Below are 19,465 nucleotides of genomic sequence, written 5' to 3'. Positions count from 1 at the left end.
GGTTGCACGTCTCCCAGAGTTTTTGGTCAGGGTGTGCGGAGGCCTGGCATGTTGCTGTCCACTGGCCTGGTCAGAGACACGGAGGCAGACACTGCAGATGAAATAAATGACTTATTAAGGGATGTCTGGTGCTGGCTCAGGCACAGCAGCAAATAGCTGCTCTTATTCACATTCTTATATACCCAAAATCATCAAATAGAAATAATCCAAGAACAAGGAAGACAAAAGGTAAAGATGCCTTATCAGAGTTAATCCAGTAAAGTAGGTACACAACTTTCTAAACAAAGAATATGTTGTTTAGAGATAAACAACAATGGAGATGAACCACAAAGGGCTGGGTTGTCTGTTCTGTATGTCTACTTCTACATATGATTAACTGAAAGTTTTTGTGTAAATAGAAATAGGGGATTAAGTGCAATGGTCCATGACCAGAGGCAGATGCTCTGTCTCCAGCTACGACCTGGCGAGAGCCCTCCAGGATATTCTTTCCTTAAAGGTGTGACTGCCTGCGGTAGGGCGCCGGCCCCATATACTGAGGGTGGCGGGTTCAAGCCCGGCCCCAGCCAAACTGCAACCAAAAAATAGCCGGGCGTTGTGGCGGGCGCCTGTAGTCCCAGCTGCTCGGGAGGCTGAGGCAGGAGAATCGCTTGAGCCCAGGAGTTGGAGGTTGCTGTGAGCTGTGTGAGGCCACGGCACTCTACCGAGGGCCATAAAGTGAGACTCTGTCTCTACAAAAAAAAAAAAAAAAAAAAAAAAAAAGTGTGACTGCCTGCATTTTTTCAACAAAGCCACTTAGGTGAGCTGTGAGAGAATGTGCCCCAAAACTCACATCTAGCCCAAGTACTGGAAATGTCCCTTCTCAGGGTCTCGTAACTTCAAGGAGCACAAATGAGACTGATTCACCTACAAGGGTGCAGTGGACTGTACTCCTTTACCTGCTGGCAGGGGTTGTGGGTTGCAGGTCATGGCCCGAGGTCTGGGAGGGTGCCATTTGTGGGTCATTGCACAGCTCTTCCGGAGGTCTGGGCGGATGCCTATCGCAGGTCGCGGATCGGGCGCAGCTCTTATGGAGGTCTGGGTGGGTGCTGATCGCGGGTCATGGCACAGCTCTTACAGAGTTCCAGGTGGGTACCCTGTAATAGAATTCTTGAAAGCTTACAAGGTAAATATAAAAAAACTATAAAGCTACTGGTGCTAAAAGTGGAATGGAAAAGTTAGCTAAAGGGTAATAGAGGACTTAAAATAGCTTCTTTTTATTCCCCAAATTTGCCCGCGTTTAATGGACCAAGTGAATATTTTTAGCCACACAACTGCTGGAAACAGGGAGCTGGGCCACAGGTGGCACCTATCCCTCTGATCACTACAGTGGGGTGAGAACAGGTCAGCCAGGAGTGGAGCATGTTTCCAGGAAGAGTGCAAGAGTGAACACTTCAGCCAGCCTGCCTGGCTCAGAACCCCTCACTAGAAGTGTGGCCCTGGGAATTGCTTCACTTCTTTGCACCTCAGTTTGCCCACACATAGAGTGTGATCTAACCTACCCCAGTGGGTATTTGTGAGGATTTGACACCAACATGTTCATGAGCATAGAGAACAGAGCAACTGACCACCGTCATCAGTGGCACTGGGAGTAAAGGAAGGACAGACGAACTTTCTTAAGAGTAGGAAGGTGTATAGCCTTAATCATGGGGCATATGTTTCATTCTGACAGTGATCAGTTTTCTTACATAACTCTCAAATTTCTTTCTTTACGGTCTTCCCCTGAGCCTACGAGTCAAGAGGACAGGAGATGTGGGTTGTGTGAATCATCTACTTCTGCATAATAAATCACCCCTGAAAATTCACAACTTGAAACAGAAAACATTTCTTATCTTATACAGTTTCTGAGGGTCAGGAATCTAGGATGGGCTGAACTGAGTGGCTCTGGTGTGGAGTCTCTCTGAGCTTGCAGTCAAGTTATTGGCTGGGGCTGTAGTCCTGAGACCCTTATTGGGATGGAAGTTCCCCCAGGACAGCAGGCGGCTCAGTTCCTGGCCCTGTGGGCTACTCACGGGGCTGCTAAGACATGACTTCAGAGAGAGACCAAGAGAGAGAAGGTTGTTTAGTATTCAGGACCGAGTAGGCCTGCACACATTCAGCAAGAAGCTGAGAGAGGGGAGGGAGATGAAAAGAAAGCCAGACAAAAGAGAGTAAGTGCAAGAGAGAGAGGAAAGGGAAATAGATGGAGAGGCAGTGAGCAAAAGTGGGGTGAGGGGCGGGCAGAGAGAGAACCAGGGCAGAAGCAGTAGTCTTTTCATAACCCTGTCTTGGAAACGACACCTCATCTTTTCTGCTGTATTCCATCAGTTCAACCAAGTCACTAAGTCCAGTCCAATGCCAGGGGAGGGTAATTAAGCTCCTTCTCTTGAACAAAGAAGTGTGAACAAATTTGTGGTCATATTTGTAAAATGGCCAGAATATTGTCTCCTAAGAATCCAGTAGAGTAAGTACTCTCACAGTAGGTTTTTAATTTAAAACAAAAAAATAGATGGACTGATTGCATACATGAATGGCAGGGGGAGAGGGCATTTCTTTCTCATTTTGCACAGAGGGAAGGAGTTGAGGCTCACAGGTTAAAGTGTCTGTGAGACTATCCAGTTAGTAAGAGGCCGGGCCTGTGCTAGTCCTTGTTTACCAGGGATTCTCAGATTAGCATGGAAGCTGGAAGGCAATTCGAAATAGAAGTTGATGATGGAAAGCTGCAGTAGCTATTCTCTCCCCAAAGGAAAAAGGACAACACGGAGAAGGGAGGGCCCACAAACAGCATTAAAAACAGAACCAGAAATTCTCTCTGCTCTTGGCAAATATTTCTTCAGGCACCTCCTAATCCACAGGGGAGACAGCCAAGGGACAGGCTGTACCGAAGAGAATTTTCAAATCCTGCTTCAAATCTGCAGCCAGCACCTCCCCCCAACAACCACAAAACCAGATCAGCACAAAAACCAGCCTTACAGCAGCCTGGGTGTCGGGCAAAAACAGGATATTAATTTCATCCTTTCCAACTGTTACTGGAGTCCACTAGCCAGGACACAGCAGATCTCTCTGGGTTCTCTAATACTGCTATTGTCCGTACCTCACTTCTTCCTCCTAAGAATTCCTTAAGGAGCTATGATTAACCAGAGAGGTTCAGAGAGGTGAAGTAACTGGCCTAAAGTCCCCCAGCAAGTAGATGTGGCTGAGCCATAGTGCCAAAGAAGCCTGGCATGGTGATTTCCTCCCCGTGACCCCTGCCTTACTGGGAGGAACCAGTCTTTGTCGCCTCCCTTTCCCCAGTGAGGTGGGGCTCCCTCTTGTTTGGGATCCTGCTGGCCCCCTGTTTAAGCCCCAGAAGTACAGCCTTCTCCATTTACAGCACCAGCCTAAGTGTGGACACAGCCCTTTTTCAGAGGTTTGCCTTAGCCCATTTGTGTCCACTCAGCATTTAGAATCTGAACTAGCACCACGAAGGTAATAACTGTGCAAAACAGCAATCTGCACCCCAATCATCAAGCCTGCAAAACCCAAGCTTCTGGTTGACTCCACATGTATCCAGGTGACTGTAGGTTGGAACAGTTAAGAGTAACTGTCCCTGGGATCATGCTTCTGCTTGTCCCAGGTCCTGGGGCTGAGCACACTGGATATACATCTTTCTTCTCTCCACAATTGAAGGCAGACACTGAGCTATACTCAGGTCCCAAAGGCTGGTGCCAACCCCCCTCTTCCATCTTCATTTGCTCTTTCTATCAGATTCCTGGCCCTTCTAAATAGTCTCCCAGAGACCTTAGCCCTGACCTTGTCAAAGCCAAGGTGAACCTTCCCACTCACCTTGGGCTGCCCACGAGGGTCCACTTTAAGTCAGTGGAATGTGTCCATACAGGGTCAAAGAGGAGAGTAGTAACTGGTGGGGACAAAGCTCCCATTCAGCTGAGACCCTGTCCACATAAAGAAAACAACCTTCTCTACACAGATCCACAACAACCGATGACTTAAAAAAAAAAAAAAATTATTGACTTTAAAACCTCTAAGATTGCCATTTTCTCTCCCATGTTTAAGGTTGGAAATTTCTTCCTATTTGTTTTTTTTTTTTTTTTTTTTTAAAGAAAGAACATGAAAAGGTGGTAAAAATCTTGGACTGGGCATTAGATTGGTTTTCCTGAGCTTCAACAGTTTCACCATTTAACAGCTGGGAGTACTTGGGAAAATCAAATGATTAGATGTCAGAAGTTTTTTCCTCCTACCTAACCCCTCTTCCTGGAGGCTGCCATGGACCAAATCTTGGTAAGAAAACTTAAGATGAAAAAAGCAAAGAGGCAGTCACTTCTGGCAATGCCAGAACATTACCAATCTGGTCCGTCTGTGAATCTGAAGGCCTGTGGGACATTCAGCACTTGTTCTGGCCCCACCCGAAGCAGAGTCTGATGACACTAAATAAGTGAATGACCAACTGACAGCCTTCCAGGGGGCTAGGAGAATAGGGGGGAGGTGGAGGAAAGGGAGCAGAAGGGTTAGCAGGATTAAGAGGTCATGGGAGTGGAGAATGTAGAACAAGTCCCAGATGGCCTTGGCTGACCCAGCTCTCCTTCCTCCCACCCCTAGTTCTCAGGACGACTGTAGAATATAAGAGAATGCAGTGCCCTGAGATAAGGAGGGATCATTCAGAACAATTTGAGCTTCGTCCTTGTCCTTCCTAAAATAGGCTGTCCTGCACACTTGTACTAGACTGTTTATTGCAGCTCAATTTACAATCGCCAAAATGTGGAAATAGCCTAAATGCCCACCAACCCAGGAATGGATTAACAAGCTGTGGTATATGTATACCATGGAATACTATTCAGCCATTAAAAAAAATGGAGACTTTACATCCTTCGTATTAACCTGGATGGAAGTGGAAGACATTATTCTTAGTAAAGCATCACAAGAATGGAGAAGCATGAATCCTATGTACTCAATCTTGATATGAGGACAATTAATGACAATTAAGGTTATGGGGGGGGAAGCAGAAAGAGGGATGGCGGGAGGAGGGTGGGGCCTTAGTGTGTGTCACATTTTATGGGGGCAAGACATGATTGCAAGAGGGACTTTACCTAACAATTGCAATCAGTGTAACTGGCTTATTGTACCCTCAATGAATCCCCAACAATAAAAAAAAAAAATAAAAAAAGAAAAAAAAAAAAAAAAAAAGAATGGAGAAGCATGAATCCTATGTACTCAATTTTGATATGAGGACAATTAATGTCAATTAAGGTTATGGGGGGGAGGAAAAGCAGAAAGAGGGACGGAGGGAGGGGGGTGGGGCCTTAGTGTGTGTCACACTTTATGGGGGCAAGACATGATTGTAAGAGGGACTTTACCTAATAATTGCAATCAGTGTAACCTGGCTTATTGTACCCTCAATGAACCCGCAACAGTAAAAAAAAAAAAAAAAATAGGCTGTCCTGCAACACTTGTATTCAGTGATCCCAGATGCCCCCGGGATATAAAACCCAAGGTGCTTGTGAGGTCCTCGGTTACAGTGCAAAGTGAGACACGTGCACACAAAGACTTCATTCCATCCCTCCTGGGAAGCTTTCTTGAGCTTTCACCAGAGGTCCTAGGCTGCTATTGACTCTTTCTACCTATCAGAGAGCAATGAAGTTGATGTGCATGACTTGTGCAAGTGTTCTAGCTCACCAGACTCATACTCTGGCAACTGGGTGTTGTGCAACCCCCCCTTCCATATCTAGGAAACTAAACAGAAATTAACAAGGTGTTTTGAGTCCTCCCCTAGGAGTGACACAGGTACACAGTATCGGGGAGGTCTCTGTATTCTTCTTGACAGGTAGGAGAAAGAGAAGATTCCAATAGGAAAGGATACCCTGCAATTTCAAATAGGGCAGGATGGAGTCTAGAGTTGCGATGGGAGTGACGAAATTCACTCAGATTCTAAATCTCTGGAGGCAACGCATGGGCCAGCAGCTGTCTGTGAGCCTGAACTAAAAGGGTGGGGGCATTTGTTCACTTTTCTGGACTCTACTTGTATCTGAACCCCTCACAGTAAAACTTCTTAGGGACATCGTACAGGCCCACTGGCCAAATCCAGTCCACAAACCATTCTTATATATAGCTACAAATTAAGAATGGCTTTATACATTTTTAAAATATTATGAGGAAGAAAGAGAAGAGGAGATAGAGACCACACAGAGCCTTCAGTGTGACATATTTACTAACTGGGCCTTTACAGAAAAAGCTTGCAGACCCTGTATTGCAGGCCTGTTCCCCTTCCATTAAGGGCACTGCCCCCAAACTGCAGAGCTGATGCCACCCCAAGAGCAGGGCCATTATTTATTTGGTTCGCTGCTGGCTGCTCAGTGCACAGGGTCACACCTTTGTAAATATTCGTGCTATAAAGGAAGAAATGAATGGATGATGTATAGGAAAGCACTTGGTAACCTATAAATTTCATGTGTAGGAAGGATAAAAATAATTCTGTTTAAAAATCCACTGCAGAGCAGCGCTCGTAGCTGAGTGCGTAGGACGCCGGCCACAGACACCGATGTTGGTGGGTTCGAACTTGGCCCAGGTCAGCTAAAACAACAATGGCAACAACAACAAAATAGCTGGGCATTGTGGCAGGCACCTGTAGTCCCAGCTACCTGGGAGGCTGAGGCAAGAGAATCGCTTAAGCCAAAGAGTCTGAGGTTGCTGTGAGCTGTGACAGCACAGCACTCTACCCAGGGCACAAGGCCTGAGACTCTGTCTCAAAAAATAAATAAATAAATATCCACCACACTTTGTTATTCTGGTGAAGAAGCTGGACTCTGCCCTTGGACAAAGCCCTTGATGTGTTCTGAGAGAGCTCAATTTGAAGCCTTATACAGAAGCAGGCAAATCTCAGCCCTGAGAGCTGGAAGCAGAGGAGAAATCCAAATGGAGAAACCTCACAGAGGGAGACCTGCTCTCCTGTTTAGCCCACTTGGCTCAGCAGTGCTTCTCAGACCCGCAGGTGTACACAAATCAACTGGGGAATGTTATGAATATGCAGATTCTGAATTGGTGGGCCTGGGCTCTGTCCTAAGAATCTGCATTTTTAACCAGCTCCCCTATGCTATGGCTGAAGCTGATGGTCTCTGAACCACACTTTGAGCGCAGCAAAGGTGTCACAGTTCTCTTCCTCGTGGGCAGTAACATCTCTTCAGATGCCAGTATGCTCTTAATTTCCTTTTGGCTTCCTTTCCATGGGACTTAGAAATATAGAGGGGGTACCCTGTGTTCTGCTGAGAGCATATTCTCAAGCGACTGCTGACTTGGGAGGCAGACCTGCTCCAGCAATCCTGCAGCCTAGCAGCTACTAGGGAGACTGGGACAGGGGACTACTCCAAAGAGGGGGTGCAGTGGATCTCGAAGAGTGCGACCTGGTATTAACTTTGCTTTTTGTGTCATAATTCCCTGTGGCCCATCAGGGCCTAGAGTTCACTGTGACATGTGTAGTCCTTGTATTAGCACTGCTTACCAGTCCTGGGGTGAAAGAAACCAATGAAGACTGTAAGAGCCCAGAGAAGAGGGTGGGAGATGGCCAGAGGTGGGGTGCATGTGACCTGGCAGCATCCATGTGACAAGTGGCACCCAGGACATATCAGCCCTGCCAGCACCCTCAGTAGTACCTGCGGAGAGTAGAGAAGTACCTGCTCCACATTGGACTAAAAGTTCATTTTCAAAGAAACTGATGAAACTGGGTGTAGTGGCACATGCCTTTAATCTCAGTTACTTGGAAGGATCACTTAAAGCCAAAAATGTGAGGTTGCGGTGAGCTATATTGCACCACTGCACCCCAGCCCAGATGAAAGAGTGAGACCCGGTTTCTTAAAAAAGAAAATAAAAAACAAAACAAACAAGGAAAGAAAACAATGGCTCTCCTGAGAGTGGAAAACTTGGGAACACCCAGGTAACTTGCTGGGGCAAGATGATTAGTCATCTCCAGCGTTCATTCTCTTCTCTCTCATGTTAATAGAACCCCAGATTTTTAGCTGGGATGTGACTACACCATGTTCACTGTGGATTGCATTGCACAGCCTTCCTTGCAGCTAGGCATGATTATGTGGCCAACCTCTGGTCAAAAAACGTAAGTCGGAATAATACCAGCAACATTTAGCTCATTCCTTTTGAAGGAAAAGGGTGTGCCCTGCCCTTCCCCTGTGGCCCCATGGCAGTTAGCCATCCTAGTTCAGGCAAACGAACACCTAGGGATGGTAGAGGGACAGGGCAGAGTAGCTGGTTCCCAACAAAGGGGAGGCACTGTATCAACCCACTGCTTCCAACTGGAATTGCATTCAGGCCTGTTTCAGCTATCATTTCTTCAGGATTCTTTGCAACTTAAAAGTATGTATTCAATTCGGAAAATACTTAGAGACTGAAAGAACATAAGTCATCATTTAAGGAACAATGGGACCAAATTGGTATTGGTCATCTTAACACCTTACAGTCAACCAATATTTATTAAGTACTCCAAGGACACAGCCCTATCTATAACAGGCAGCCAAACTGTGTTCCAGCAGAGCTATAATTTAGTATCACATCACTTAATTTTTTTAACTCCTCTATCAGGGAACTGTTGTGGTTTGTCTGTGGTTTTTGTCTGTTCATTTGTTTTTTGAGACAGAGTCTCACTCTGTCATGTGGGCTAGAGTGAAAATGGTGTTATCAGTAGCCTCCTGCAACCTCCAGCTCAAGTGATCCTCCTGCCTCAGCCTGCTGAGTAGCTGGGACTACAGTTGACTGCCATCACACCCAGTTAATTCTTTTAGTTTTTTTGTAGAGATGAGGTCTTGCTATGTTGGCCAGGTTGGCCTCAGGCAATCCTTCCGCCTCTGACACCCAAAGTGCAGGAATCACAGATGTGAGCCACCTTGCCTAGCTAGGAAACTCTTATTATCTGCATCTCAGGCTTGAGGACATTAAGGCTTGGGGATTTCCCATGATTTGCATGAGGTAACACATTGGGCATTCAGGTCAGGCCTACCTCACACCAGAGCTAGAACCAGCCCCATGAGTCCAGCGATTTCCAAACTTTCTCCATACCCAAGTCTGTCAGGGGCTGTCATGGATTGGGGGGGATGTGACCATGGGGAATTAGGGGGAAGTTTTTTCCATGATTGAAGAAAGGTTAGGGACTAAGAGAGAGAACTAAGGAGACCCAAGGAGCGCTGAGGTCAGGGATGAGGAACAGCCAGGCTTTGGGAGAACAAACAGCAGAGGCTCCACAGGACAAAGGCCAAGTCACAGAAGGCCCCCGAAGAGAAGTGAGTCTCCGAACATTGTGCCCCCCAAACCTCTCCCTCCTCCTCTCTAGATGAAACTCTGGGAAGGGGACCAGGGGCCCTGCAGACGAACCCCCAATCTCTGGGAATGGGGGCAATTCTCTCTGGAATGCAGGTCAAAATGCAAATTGAGCTACAGGAAAATAAAGAGTCCTATATTTTTCAAATATATGTGAGTTTCTGTATGGAGATTCGTATCACACTTGCGAGTTTCTGTATGGAGATTCGTATCACACTTGCAGTCAAAGAAAAGCAACTTAGAAATACACTAAAATGTTAACTGGGGCCCTTTCTGAGTGGTAGCATTCTGGGGGATATTTCCCAATGTTCTTCTTTATATTTTCTGGGTTTTTCCAAATGAGTATTAAATAAACAGAAAGAAAAACTGACATGACAAAGGGTTTTTGGTTTCTGTTTTACTTTCTAAGGAACAAAAATCAGAGCTATTTCTGTAACTAGGTTGTTTAACCAGATCTAATACATCCATGCCCTTTCAGTTTCGAATTACCATGTGGCCATTTCTCAGCTAAGAATAAAACACGTAGTTTTCCTGAACATTTCCCAAGCAGGGGGAGGAGCCCTTGGCAGTGACAAATAAGCTGTAACTATCCCAAACATTCCGCAGCACTCCAGGCAGGCGGCTTTGAAATCTACCAGCTACATTCAGCTCTATGAGGTAGGTCATCTGTGATGCTTTAAATACTGGGAGCAAAAGGATCTGCTTTTCCAGGACTGTTCTAGACCATGGCCCCAAGCTCATGAAAGTTTGCAGAGCAGGAGGGGTCAAGGAGGAGGTGTGCTCAGAATTCTGGGCTGGGAGTCAGGGTAATAGGCCCCCACTGATTCCTTAAGCCTCTTAAGCATGTCTTGTCTGTGGGTCTGAGTTTTCACACTTGCAAAGAGTGCAGGGTGGGGGTCTCACGGGGCCTGCTATGGTCATTGTTGCCTCTGACACTTTTGGATTCTGGTTCAAGTCAGTGGTGTATCCAACCCTCGGGAGAAAAAGGCGCTGTCCCCTTGCCTGGCATAGGGTGCAACTCTCAGATTGTGCTGCAGGGGGTACCTCTGAGCAAAGGTGGGGGAGGGCCATTGTAACTTCAGCATCTAAAGGGGGGTCCCTGCAGGGCTTTCGTCCCTACCAGCGCCCCTTGGCAAGCAGATAACAGGCTGTATCTTGTCCAGCAATGTTGGACAGCTTGCCCAAACAGAAAAGACAAGCTTTTCCCTCTGGAAATAGTTTTGGAGAAAAATACTGTTCACCATGTTTCCAAGGAAATGGTTCCATCAGTTGAGGAACCAGGTTGCCTCTGTCTTGGGCTGTCTGCAGCCTCACATGGGCCTCCCTTCTCCTCTCTCTCCTCTTCGCTCAGTCCCCTCACCTCACCGTCGTCTTCTCCTGTCCTCTCTTCCTCCTCTCCTTCTCCCCCTCCTCCATCGCCTCACTCCCCACCTCTCTCTTCCTCTCCTCTCCAACATCCAGACTGCCCCTTTTCTCTGAATTCTGGGACTGAGTGGGCAGATGCTCAAGGTAAATATCCTGTTTGCTCGAGTCAGTGGCTTTGAACCAAGCTCCTGCCAGGTCTCCTGTGCAGTAGCTTTAGCCCCCTCTTCTGGCTTGTGGTTTCAGGCAGGGGGAGTATGGAAGCAGGTGACCCTTCTGGAACCTTCTTATGAGCCAGACACCTTCATCACTAATCTTACCTGACCCACTTACCATGTTGTGCAGAGCTGGGAACTAAGGCTCAGAGAGGTTCAGTCACCTGATGGCCCACCACACAGTAATCACGAGTGGCCAAAGTGCAATCCCAGGCCAAGTCTCGAGACTCTGGAACTCCCTCTGATGTCTCTCTACTGGGAGGCCTTTCCAGGCTTATGGTGGAGACAAAGACCAACCAACCATTTCCAGGTCTGTCTAGGCTCTAGGCTCTAGGGATCGCACCAGCTGCCTTTCTCCGTTAACCCACACCACTCACCACCAGGCATGATACAGTAGAGGGCCTGCCACTGTCACACAAGGTGTCATCTGGTGGCTGGGGAAGGTGCTGTGGCCTCTCATGGGGCCAGGGCTCCTTCCTCGGGTTCTACTTTAGGGGTGTAAGAGGTACAAAGCAAGAGGAACCCCTGTTTTCTAATCCCCCTGACTGGGCTCTGCTCAGCACATGGAAAGGCCAGAGGAGGTGGCGTTCTTGTTCAACAGAACCTCATCCTCATTGTCAGCTTCCAGTCCTAGGAGCCAGGCAAACCTGGCCGCCCACCCCGGCTCCTCGACTTGTTTGCCGTGTGACCTTGGGCAAGCCCTTTCACCTACCTCTCTGTGCCCAGTTTCCTCCCTGGGAAAAATGGCAACAATTACAGTACTTACCTCAAAGGATGAAGGAAGCCCTGAACGTAATCACACACGTTGGGTGCCCAGGAGAGCACCTAGCCAGGGGAGCTCGCACAGCTAGCAGAACAAGGATCTGAATACAGGCCAGGTGGGAGACAGCGGGAGGTGGATGGTGCCCCATATGTCCCTCTGTGACTTAAAGGATTGTGGCTTTTCAGAGTTGAGAGTGGTGAGAAAGTTACCCCTCCTGACTCTAGGGGTCTTGGTGGCCTGCTTCTGCCCTGCTGTCCTCTGGCACCCCAGCAGCACACTTGACCAGGAGGCTCTGACCCAGGAGGACCAAGAAAATGGGATGCATGTGGACAAACTCACATTAGCCTCCAGCAGCATGAACTTCGCCTTCATCCTTTATAAGCAGCTGGCTTCAAAAAACCCTGATAAGAATATTATCTTCTCCCCATTAAGTGTCTCCTCAGCCTTGGCCTTCCTATCCCTGGAGGCCCGCAGCAGCACTCTGACAGAGCTTTTCGAAGGCCTCAAGTTCAACCTCACAAAGACCTCAGAGGCAGAAATCCACCAGAGCTTTTAGCACCTCCTGCACACCCTCAGCCAGCTCAGTGAACAGCTTCAGCTGAACGTGGGCAATGCCATGTTCATCAAAGAGCAGCTGAAACTGCTTGGGAAGTTCAGGAACGCCCAGGAGCTGTATGCCTCCAAGGCCTTAGAGACTAACTTCCAGGACTCTGCTGCTGCCAAGAAGTTTATCAATGACTATGTGGAGAATAAAACTCAGGGGAAAATTGTAGATCTGGTCAAGGAGTTTAACTCATCGACAGAAGAATTACATCTTCTTTAAAGGCAAGTATTGGCCTTGAGGAGCAAAAGGAAATGGACATTTAGTTCCAAGTCTTGGGGCTATTTCTGCCTGGGTCAGTGTTATTAGGCAACCCACTATAAAGGAAGAGACCGTGGCTTGGAGTGGTGAGGGGCACCGAGACTTTACCGTGCCCACAGGCATCATGTTCTTCCAAATTACAGTCTGTCATTCCAAGATGTGACTTCAGGAGAGCCTGTTAGCCCTTGGTCTGAGTAGGTGCCTTGCTTTTTATTCAGATTAAAACTTGCCCAGCAAACAGAAGGGAGCAGATTTCCTTTGAAATGACTCCAAGGTCGGGCCTGTGTTTAACATTTATAGTAGCTAGCGGCAGTTTCATGGCATTTTACCTTTTTAAAATTAAAAGCTTAGGCAGGCTCAGAGAGAATCTTACCCCTCCTGACTCTAGGGATCGAATCATTGGCCAGGCAAATGCAGAATCCAGGGCAAGTCTAGATGGATGTTCGCAGCTGGCAGAGCTGGCTGTCACCCAGATGGGAGCTGAGGACTCATAGCCAGCACTTCTTAGCTCATGGCGTTTGGCATGTCCAATGCTCCCATGGCCTAGATGTCACAAGAGCCAGGGGCTTTAATTCTCCTGGTCACTCTGAGTTCTGCCTTCCATTAAGGACACCCCTGCCCTTCTGAATGTTCACAATAGTGGACATTCACGTCTGCCTCACAACTCACATGAAGAACCCAGTCTCTTTCCTCCTATTTCCACCCAAACCCCTCCCACAAGCCATTTATGGTCACACCTCTGCAATGCCAGTGACTAACAATTGCTTAGGAGGCATTTGTTCCTTTCAAGGAACCAGTGATGTCCCATTTCTCCCCAGGCTTCAGCTTCCCAGTTGTGGTCCTGCCTCTTTCCCCGACTTTCCCTATCTTCTCTCTCTCATGCCCCATTCCCAGATTCCTGTTGATTCTTAACAGGCCTTGGTTTCATGGCCCCCTTTCTAATCCAGGCCAGCAGGGCATTCCCTCATCCCCAGTAGCTTTTCTGCTTACCAGGGTATTTTCCAAACCAAGGCAGGGTTGTCCCTGCTGGAATGATAGGCAGAACCAGGTTGAGGTAGGGTCACCTTGCACTCACACTGTTTCCTCACTCTTGTTCTTTCTCTGGCCAAGTGGAAGACACCCTTTGACCCCTGTGAAATGTTTACATCAAGATTCAACTTGAGCAACAACACATGGATACATGTACCTATCTTGAGAAGTATATACCTGGCCATGCCTTACTTTCAGGATGAGGCGATGTCCTGCATGGTAGTAGAACTGATGTATTCAGGCAATGCCACCACACTCTTCATCCTCCCTGATGAGGGCAAGATGAAGGACATGAAAGCCAAGTTGCTCCCAGAGACCCTGAGGAGGTGAAGAGCCTCGCTAAAGACCAGGTGATTATCCTTAGGACCCAGAGCTGTTGGTTGGCCTACCTTCCTTCCCAGGTCCCTGAGACTCCCTGTCCCTCCAACTAGGGGTAGCACCAATGTCCAAGGAAAAGGGCACAATGGTGGGGCCAGGTAGATTGGAGGCTTACTTTGCTCTTTGCTGCCTGTTTGGCTTTGGGCCTGATTTTTGTTTTATTCTGTAAGATGATGACATCAGATAGAACAAGGGGCCCAGGCTTCCTCTGACTCTAACATGTTCATCATGAGACATCTCCCACACAATAATCAGGATGCATGCACGGTTTCTCCTGGTCTCAGTCTTTCGAGGTAGAGGGTAAGAGAGGGAATTATGATCATTTGAGGGCTAAGGCAAGACTGTTTCTGAGAATCAGCTCTGCACTGGTTAACCATCACATTCTTTCAGCATTTTTTGAGTGACTAATTGAGCACCCACTATGTGCCAGACACTAATTTAGACCCTGAGGATAGATCCATGAATAAAACACAAAATTCACTGCCTTCATGAAGCTTAATTTATAATTTGGAGAGAGAGACAACAAGTAAAAATATAATATGTAAATGTTAGAAAGTAAGAAATTGGGGGTGGGGGGTTGAAATAGCAGAGGAAGGTGAAAGGATCAGGAAGACTGGAACTGGAGGTAGTGTGTGAGTTTAAGTAGAATTACTGTTAGGTGATGCTTCAGCACTGCCAGGACAGAGGTGGAGGGTTAAGTCACATGGACGTACTGGGGAAAAGCATTCCTAAGAGAACCACCAGTGCAAAGCCTCTCAGGCAAGGTGATGCTGGCATGATCCAGGAAGGGCAAAGCCAGAGTGCCTGGAGCCGAGTGAGTGAGAGGAGAGTTAGTGCTTGTGGCCCCTGGGATGGAGCAGGTTATGTGAGGCCATTCAGATTCCTGGAAAACCTCAACCTTCCTTCTCAGTAAAGTGGAGAGCCATTATTAGAAGGTTTCCAAGATGATATAATCTCACTGTTGTTTTAAAGGGATGGCTCAGGCTGCTGAGTGGAGAGAAGACTGAAGGGGCAAATGTGGAGTCAGGGAGACCCCCCAGGGTCCCCACACGGAAACTCAGGTGGGGTCTGAGCAGCTGCCGTGGAGCATAAGCAGTGGCTGAGTTCTGGGTGAATCTGAGGGTAGAGACACAGTGGGACATGTGGAGTTGAGCTGGCCAATATCAGGGGACATGCAAGGCACAGCAGTCATTTTGGCCCAGGCCCTGCAGTGGGCACAGGGATCTTTCATGAACAGTTGTGCAGGGGTGGGGAGAGAGGAGATCCAGCCTCAGACTCCAGCAGCCAGCATGGCCTATTCCGTGGAGCTCTGCTACCTGCTGAATGGTAGCTGAGTGTCCTTACTCTGCCCTTGTCCGTCCTTACTGAGTGACCTGAGAATTCAGTGGGGTAGTGGATGTGGAAGGCACTAGATAAATTACAAAGGGTGAGGGAGCTGCTGGGACACTGGCCTGAGGCTACAGCCCTTGCCCCAACTGCTGTCTGACTCTCAGCCCCTCCTCACTCCAGATCCCTCACTTGGGGAGACCCGAGACACAGCGTCCTCGTGGCCCATCGATTTGCAGACTCTCCTTCCCTCAACACCAAACAGCTTTTAAGCCTCCATTCCAGAGGAGGGGCTTAATGAACAGTTTTGAATGAAAAGAATATTCAGGCTCAGTGTCCATAGGTCAGTGGTTAGAGCGCTGGTCACATGCACTGTGGCTGGCGGGTTTGAACCCTACCCGGGCCTGCTAAACAATGAAAATTACAACAAAAAAAAAATAGCCAGGCATTGTGGCGGGCGCCTGTAGCCCCAGCTACTTGGGAGGCTGAGGCAAGAGAATGGCTTAAGCCCAAGAGTTTGAGGTTGCTGTGAGCTATGATGCCACAGCACTCTACTGAGGATGACACAATGAGACTCTGTCTCAAAACAAAAAACAAAAAAAAGAAGGAAAGAAAAGAAAAGAATATTGACCATACACCTTTGACTTACAAAACACTGAGGAATAAGTGTCAATTATGGCTCCCCGTGGTGTTTGGTCAGATGAATAAATGAATATGACGAGGAGGAAGGTGCCATCCCTCCTCCCATGGGACTCAAAGTTTCACACAACCTCCCCATACAGCTGTAAGAGCAGGAAGACTGTAAGAGTCTTTTTCTTTTTTTTTTTTTGAGACAGAGTCTCACTATGTCACCTTGGTAGAGTGCTGTGGCATCCCAGCTCACAGCGACTTCGAACTCTTGGGCTTAAGCGATTCTCTTGCCTTAGCCTCCCAAGTAGCTGGGACTGCAGGTGCCTGCCACAACACCCAGCTATTTTTTTGTTGCAGTTGTCATTGTTGTTTAGCTGGTCTGGGCTGGGTTCAAACCCACCAGCCTCAGTGTATGTGGCCAACGACCTACCCACTGAGCTACAGGTGCTGCCAGTGATAAGAGTCTTAAGGCAAGGCAGATATAAAGGAAAGCAGAGGGAGCTCATGGGGGAAACTTTCTGCTCCTTCCCCAAGGGAGCTCAGTCTGCTCTGTGCCCAGCCTGCCCCTGGCTAGAGGAGAGACCCCAAGTAGTGCTCCCAAGGAGGCAAGATGGGAACCTCCAGTCGATCTTTTCAGGATCCCCAAAGCCTTCCAATACAAGCAGACTCCTCAGCAGCTCCCAGGCTCTCATGACCTGCCTTTGACCTACCCAGCCTCACCCCTCACCACTCTCCTCCCCCAACACCAAGCCTACCCTCCACTTCATGGGGCAACTCCCTTTGCTCCCTACCTTGCCGTAAGTTTTTCTGCCTGTCTCCTGCCCCCCACCCCCACCCTTCTTCCTCTCCTTTGGGTCTCAGCCTCAACACCACCTCCTATAGGAAGCCCCCCTGGTGCCCATGGAGCAGGCTGCTGTGGCTGCCCTGGCCCTGTCTCTCCCCATGCTCCACCGGCCCTGTTGGTGTGAGGGTGCTGCCTGCTGGGTCGGGGTGGAGGCGGGGGAGAGGGGCTGGGCTCGGGCACTGGGGCAGCCCAGGCCTGGCACCTTTAACACTTGCAGATGCAAATAGATAATTCATAAACTATCTATCTATCTGTCTATTTATCTATGAAAGAGTAAATGCAAGGAGGGTTAAAAATTGAGGAAAGCATTATTTATTTCCAGGGAAAACCATGAGCCAAGGTAGGAGAAAGCGGGCACTGAGTCAGTAGGGGTTAAAATATTCTTTTTTTTTTTTTCATTTCCTAGAATTATAGATGCGATCTATCTGCTGAAGTTTTCCATCTTGGGTGAGTATAATCTGAAAAACGTACTTCTCGATCTGGGCATTGGGAAAGTCTTCACCAGAGAGGCTGACTTGTCAGGGATTACAGGTGCCAAGAACCTGGTGCTCTCCCAGGTGAGTCTTCAGACTTCAAGACATTTATTCTCCGTATCTGAGTTTGAATGGAAAAGTCCAGATGGATGTGTGGGTAATCTTGAATTTGTATAAATATCTGCATTTCTCATCATCTACTCCTCCTCCTTGGGACTCCCCCCAAGCCTGGGGGAGAAGGGGTACTGCCCAGCACCTTCTTCTGCAGTGTTAGCGGCTGGTCTCTACCTCCCCTGCCACTTACCATGACCTGGGAGCATGTCTTGGGGCAGAGTTCAGGCTTGGAATCAGACAGCGGTGTACACCATCACATGCTCTCCTGTGTAGTGTCTGCGGGACAAACAACAGAAGTCCTCCACCCTAGTTTTTTATCTGTCAAATGGGGGTGATGGTCCTCAGCTAGAATGTAGTGCCTAGAGGGCAGGTAATGGTAATAGGTAACAGCAACGGTTATATGGCAATTGTGATGGAAATGTACTCAGAGTGTAAAAGACTACCTGGGCCCCTTGGATGGCACACTAGAAGGAGAGTAGTCAGGGCAAAAGGGGTCAGCTGTACACAGAGCACCGTGTACACGCTCCTCTGTACCCTCTCCTCTGTACACATGCTCATACAGAGCGCTGGGCTCAGGTCTGCACCCCACCTTCCCAAGAGCAAGGTGACGGGGAGGTGTGTACAGAGGAGGGGACCCAGATGGTCTAGGAAGGACAGCCATGCAAAGTAATTAAGAGCCCCAAGGATGCGTAAGCTGGAGCAGGAGTGCTGGCCCGGCCAAGGAGGTACCTGCAGCAGCTGTTTTGTGGTCTAGAGGCTGCTGGAAAGTTATTTGCCAGAAAAATGTCCCACCTCCCTATGGGAGTGGCTATTTTGGAGGCAACATAGACTCTGCACTCAGACAGAGAGGGATCCAGCTCAGGTCCCCCACTCGTTACCCCTGTGGCTCTGGACAGACACGTAGCATCTGAGTCGCTATTTGCACATCCGCCATTGCAACCACGTGAAACTAGATGACAGGATTATCTGGAGGAGCAAACAAATTTAATAGCAAGGGAACAAGCTAGTGGTGGATGCTTGATAAATGTCAGTGCCCTTAGGGGCATGCAGGCCGGCTGCTTGCCTCCTGCACACTCCTGTCTGAGTAATGCTGTTCTGTCCCCACAGGTAGTCCACAATGCCGTGCTGGATGTGGCTGAGAAGGGCACGGAAGCAACTGTTAACCCAGGAGGAAAAATTGTCTTTTTAATTACAAAACTAAACCCAATTATTATAGAATTCAACAGGCCCTTTCTGATAGTCATTTTTTCCAAAGACCCAGAACATATCTTATTTATGGGCAAAGTCACCAACCCCAGACAAGCTCCTCCTCTGCAAGCAGCAGAATCCCATTAAGGAACCAGGAATGGAAGCAGGGTACTGGGTCTCAGAGCACGGCTGGCCTCTGCAGCAAGTGACCAGGGAAGCTGTGGCATCCCTGGCTCTGTCTGCTTATCCTCAGGAAGGTAATGATGACTGTCAGTGTGGGTCCCACTGCACAGGGGGCCCAGCAATAAAACATCTTCCTTGAACTGGGCATTTTCCTTGTGCCTTTCTGTGCTGACTGCCTGACTCTGTGTCCTCAAAGATGCCTGTGCCCCAAAGCCAAGCCCCCTGACTCCCATGTAGGCTTAGTCCAACCCCAGGCTCTGGACCCTTCTGCCTTCAGCAGCTGCAGCCTGGCCAGGACCCCCTGAGCTTATAGCCAAGTTCAGCTGGATCACAAGCCCAGGATTGGAGGGGACCCTGCTGCCCTAAGGCTGCTGATTCCTGCCTCCAGCGCTACCTGGTGACCAGTAACAGTTCTCCTCTTTCCCTTCCCCAGGGCTCAGGCTCTGCCCACCTACTGAGTCCTGCCGGGGCTCCAGGCATGACCACACCCTAGACCATTCACTCCTGCAGCTGAGCAAGGCTTCATGGTGGGATCACTTCTTTCTGCCTCCCACCCCAGAATGCAGGGCCAAGCACAAATGAGCATTGCAGCAGAGCAATCCTGTAGTCCTTCATTTAACTGACACCATCAGGGACCCTGCAATCTCCAGGAACAACGAACACAGTGATAATGTTGACAACAACTGAATAGTTGAGATCTTTGTGCCAGACAGTCTGCCAAGATCTCTCCCTGAAATAACCAATTTAATTCCTGTGATAACCTTAAGAGAT

At 48.5% G+C, this 19,465-nt stretch overlaps 1 protein-coding gene across 1 annotated transcript; it reads left to right on the top strand.

The window, feature by feature from the left end:
- The first annotated feature begins 11,815 nt into the window (after positions 1-11,815).
- Positions 11,816-18,961, top strand: SERPINA3 (serpin family A member 3). The gene is given in 4 exon segments (XM_053603645.1): positions 11,816-12,479; positions 13,611-13,908; positions 17,143-17,293; positions 18,431-18,961. Coding segments are annotated over 4 exon segments (1,341 nt in total). The 3' UTR covers positions 18,659-18,961.
- Positions 18,962-19,465: the final 504 nt, after the last annotated feature.

This window comes from Nycticebus coucang, chromosome 9 (genome assembly GCF_027406575.1).
Source record: "Nycticebus coucang isolate mNycCou1 chromosome 9, mNycCou1.pri, whole genome shotgun sequence".
Taxonomy (NCBI): Eukaryota; Metazoa; Chordata; class Mammalia; order Primates; family Lorisidae; genus Nycticebus; species Nycticebus coucang.
Note: the sequence above shows the minus strand (reverse complement) of the source record. Positions and strands in the feature narration are given on the sequence as shown.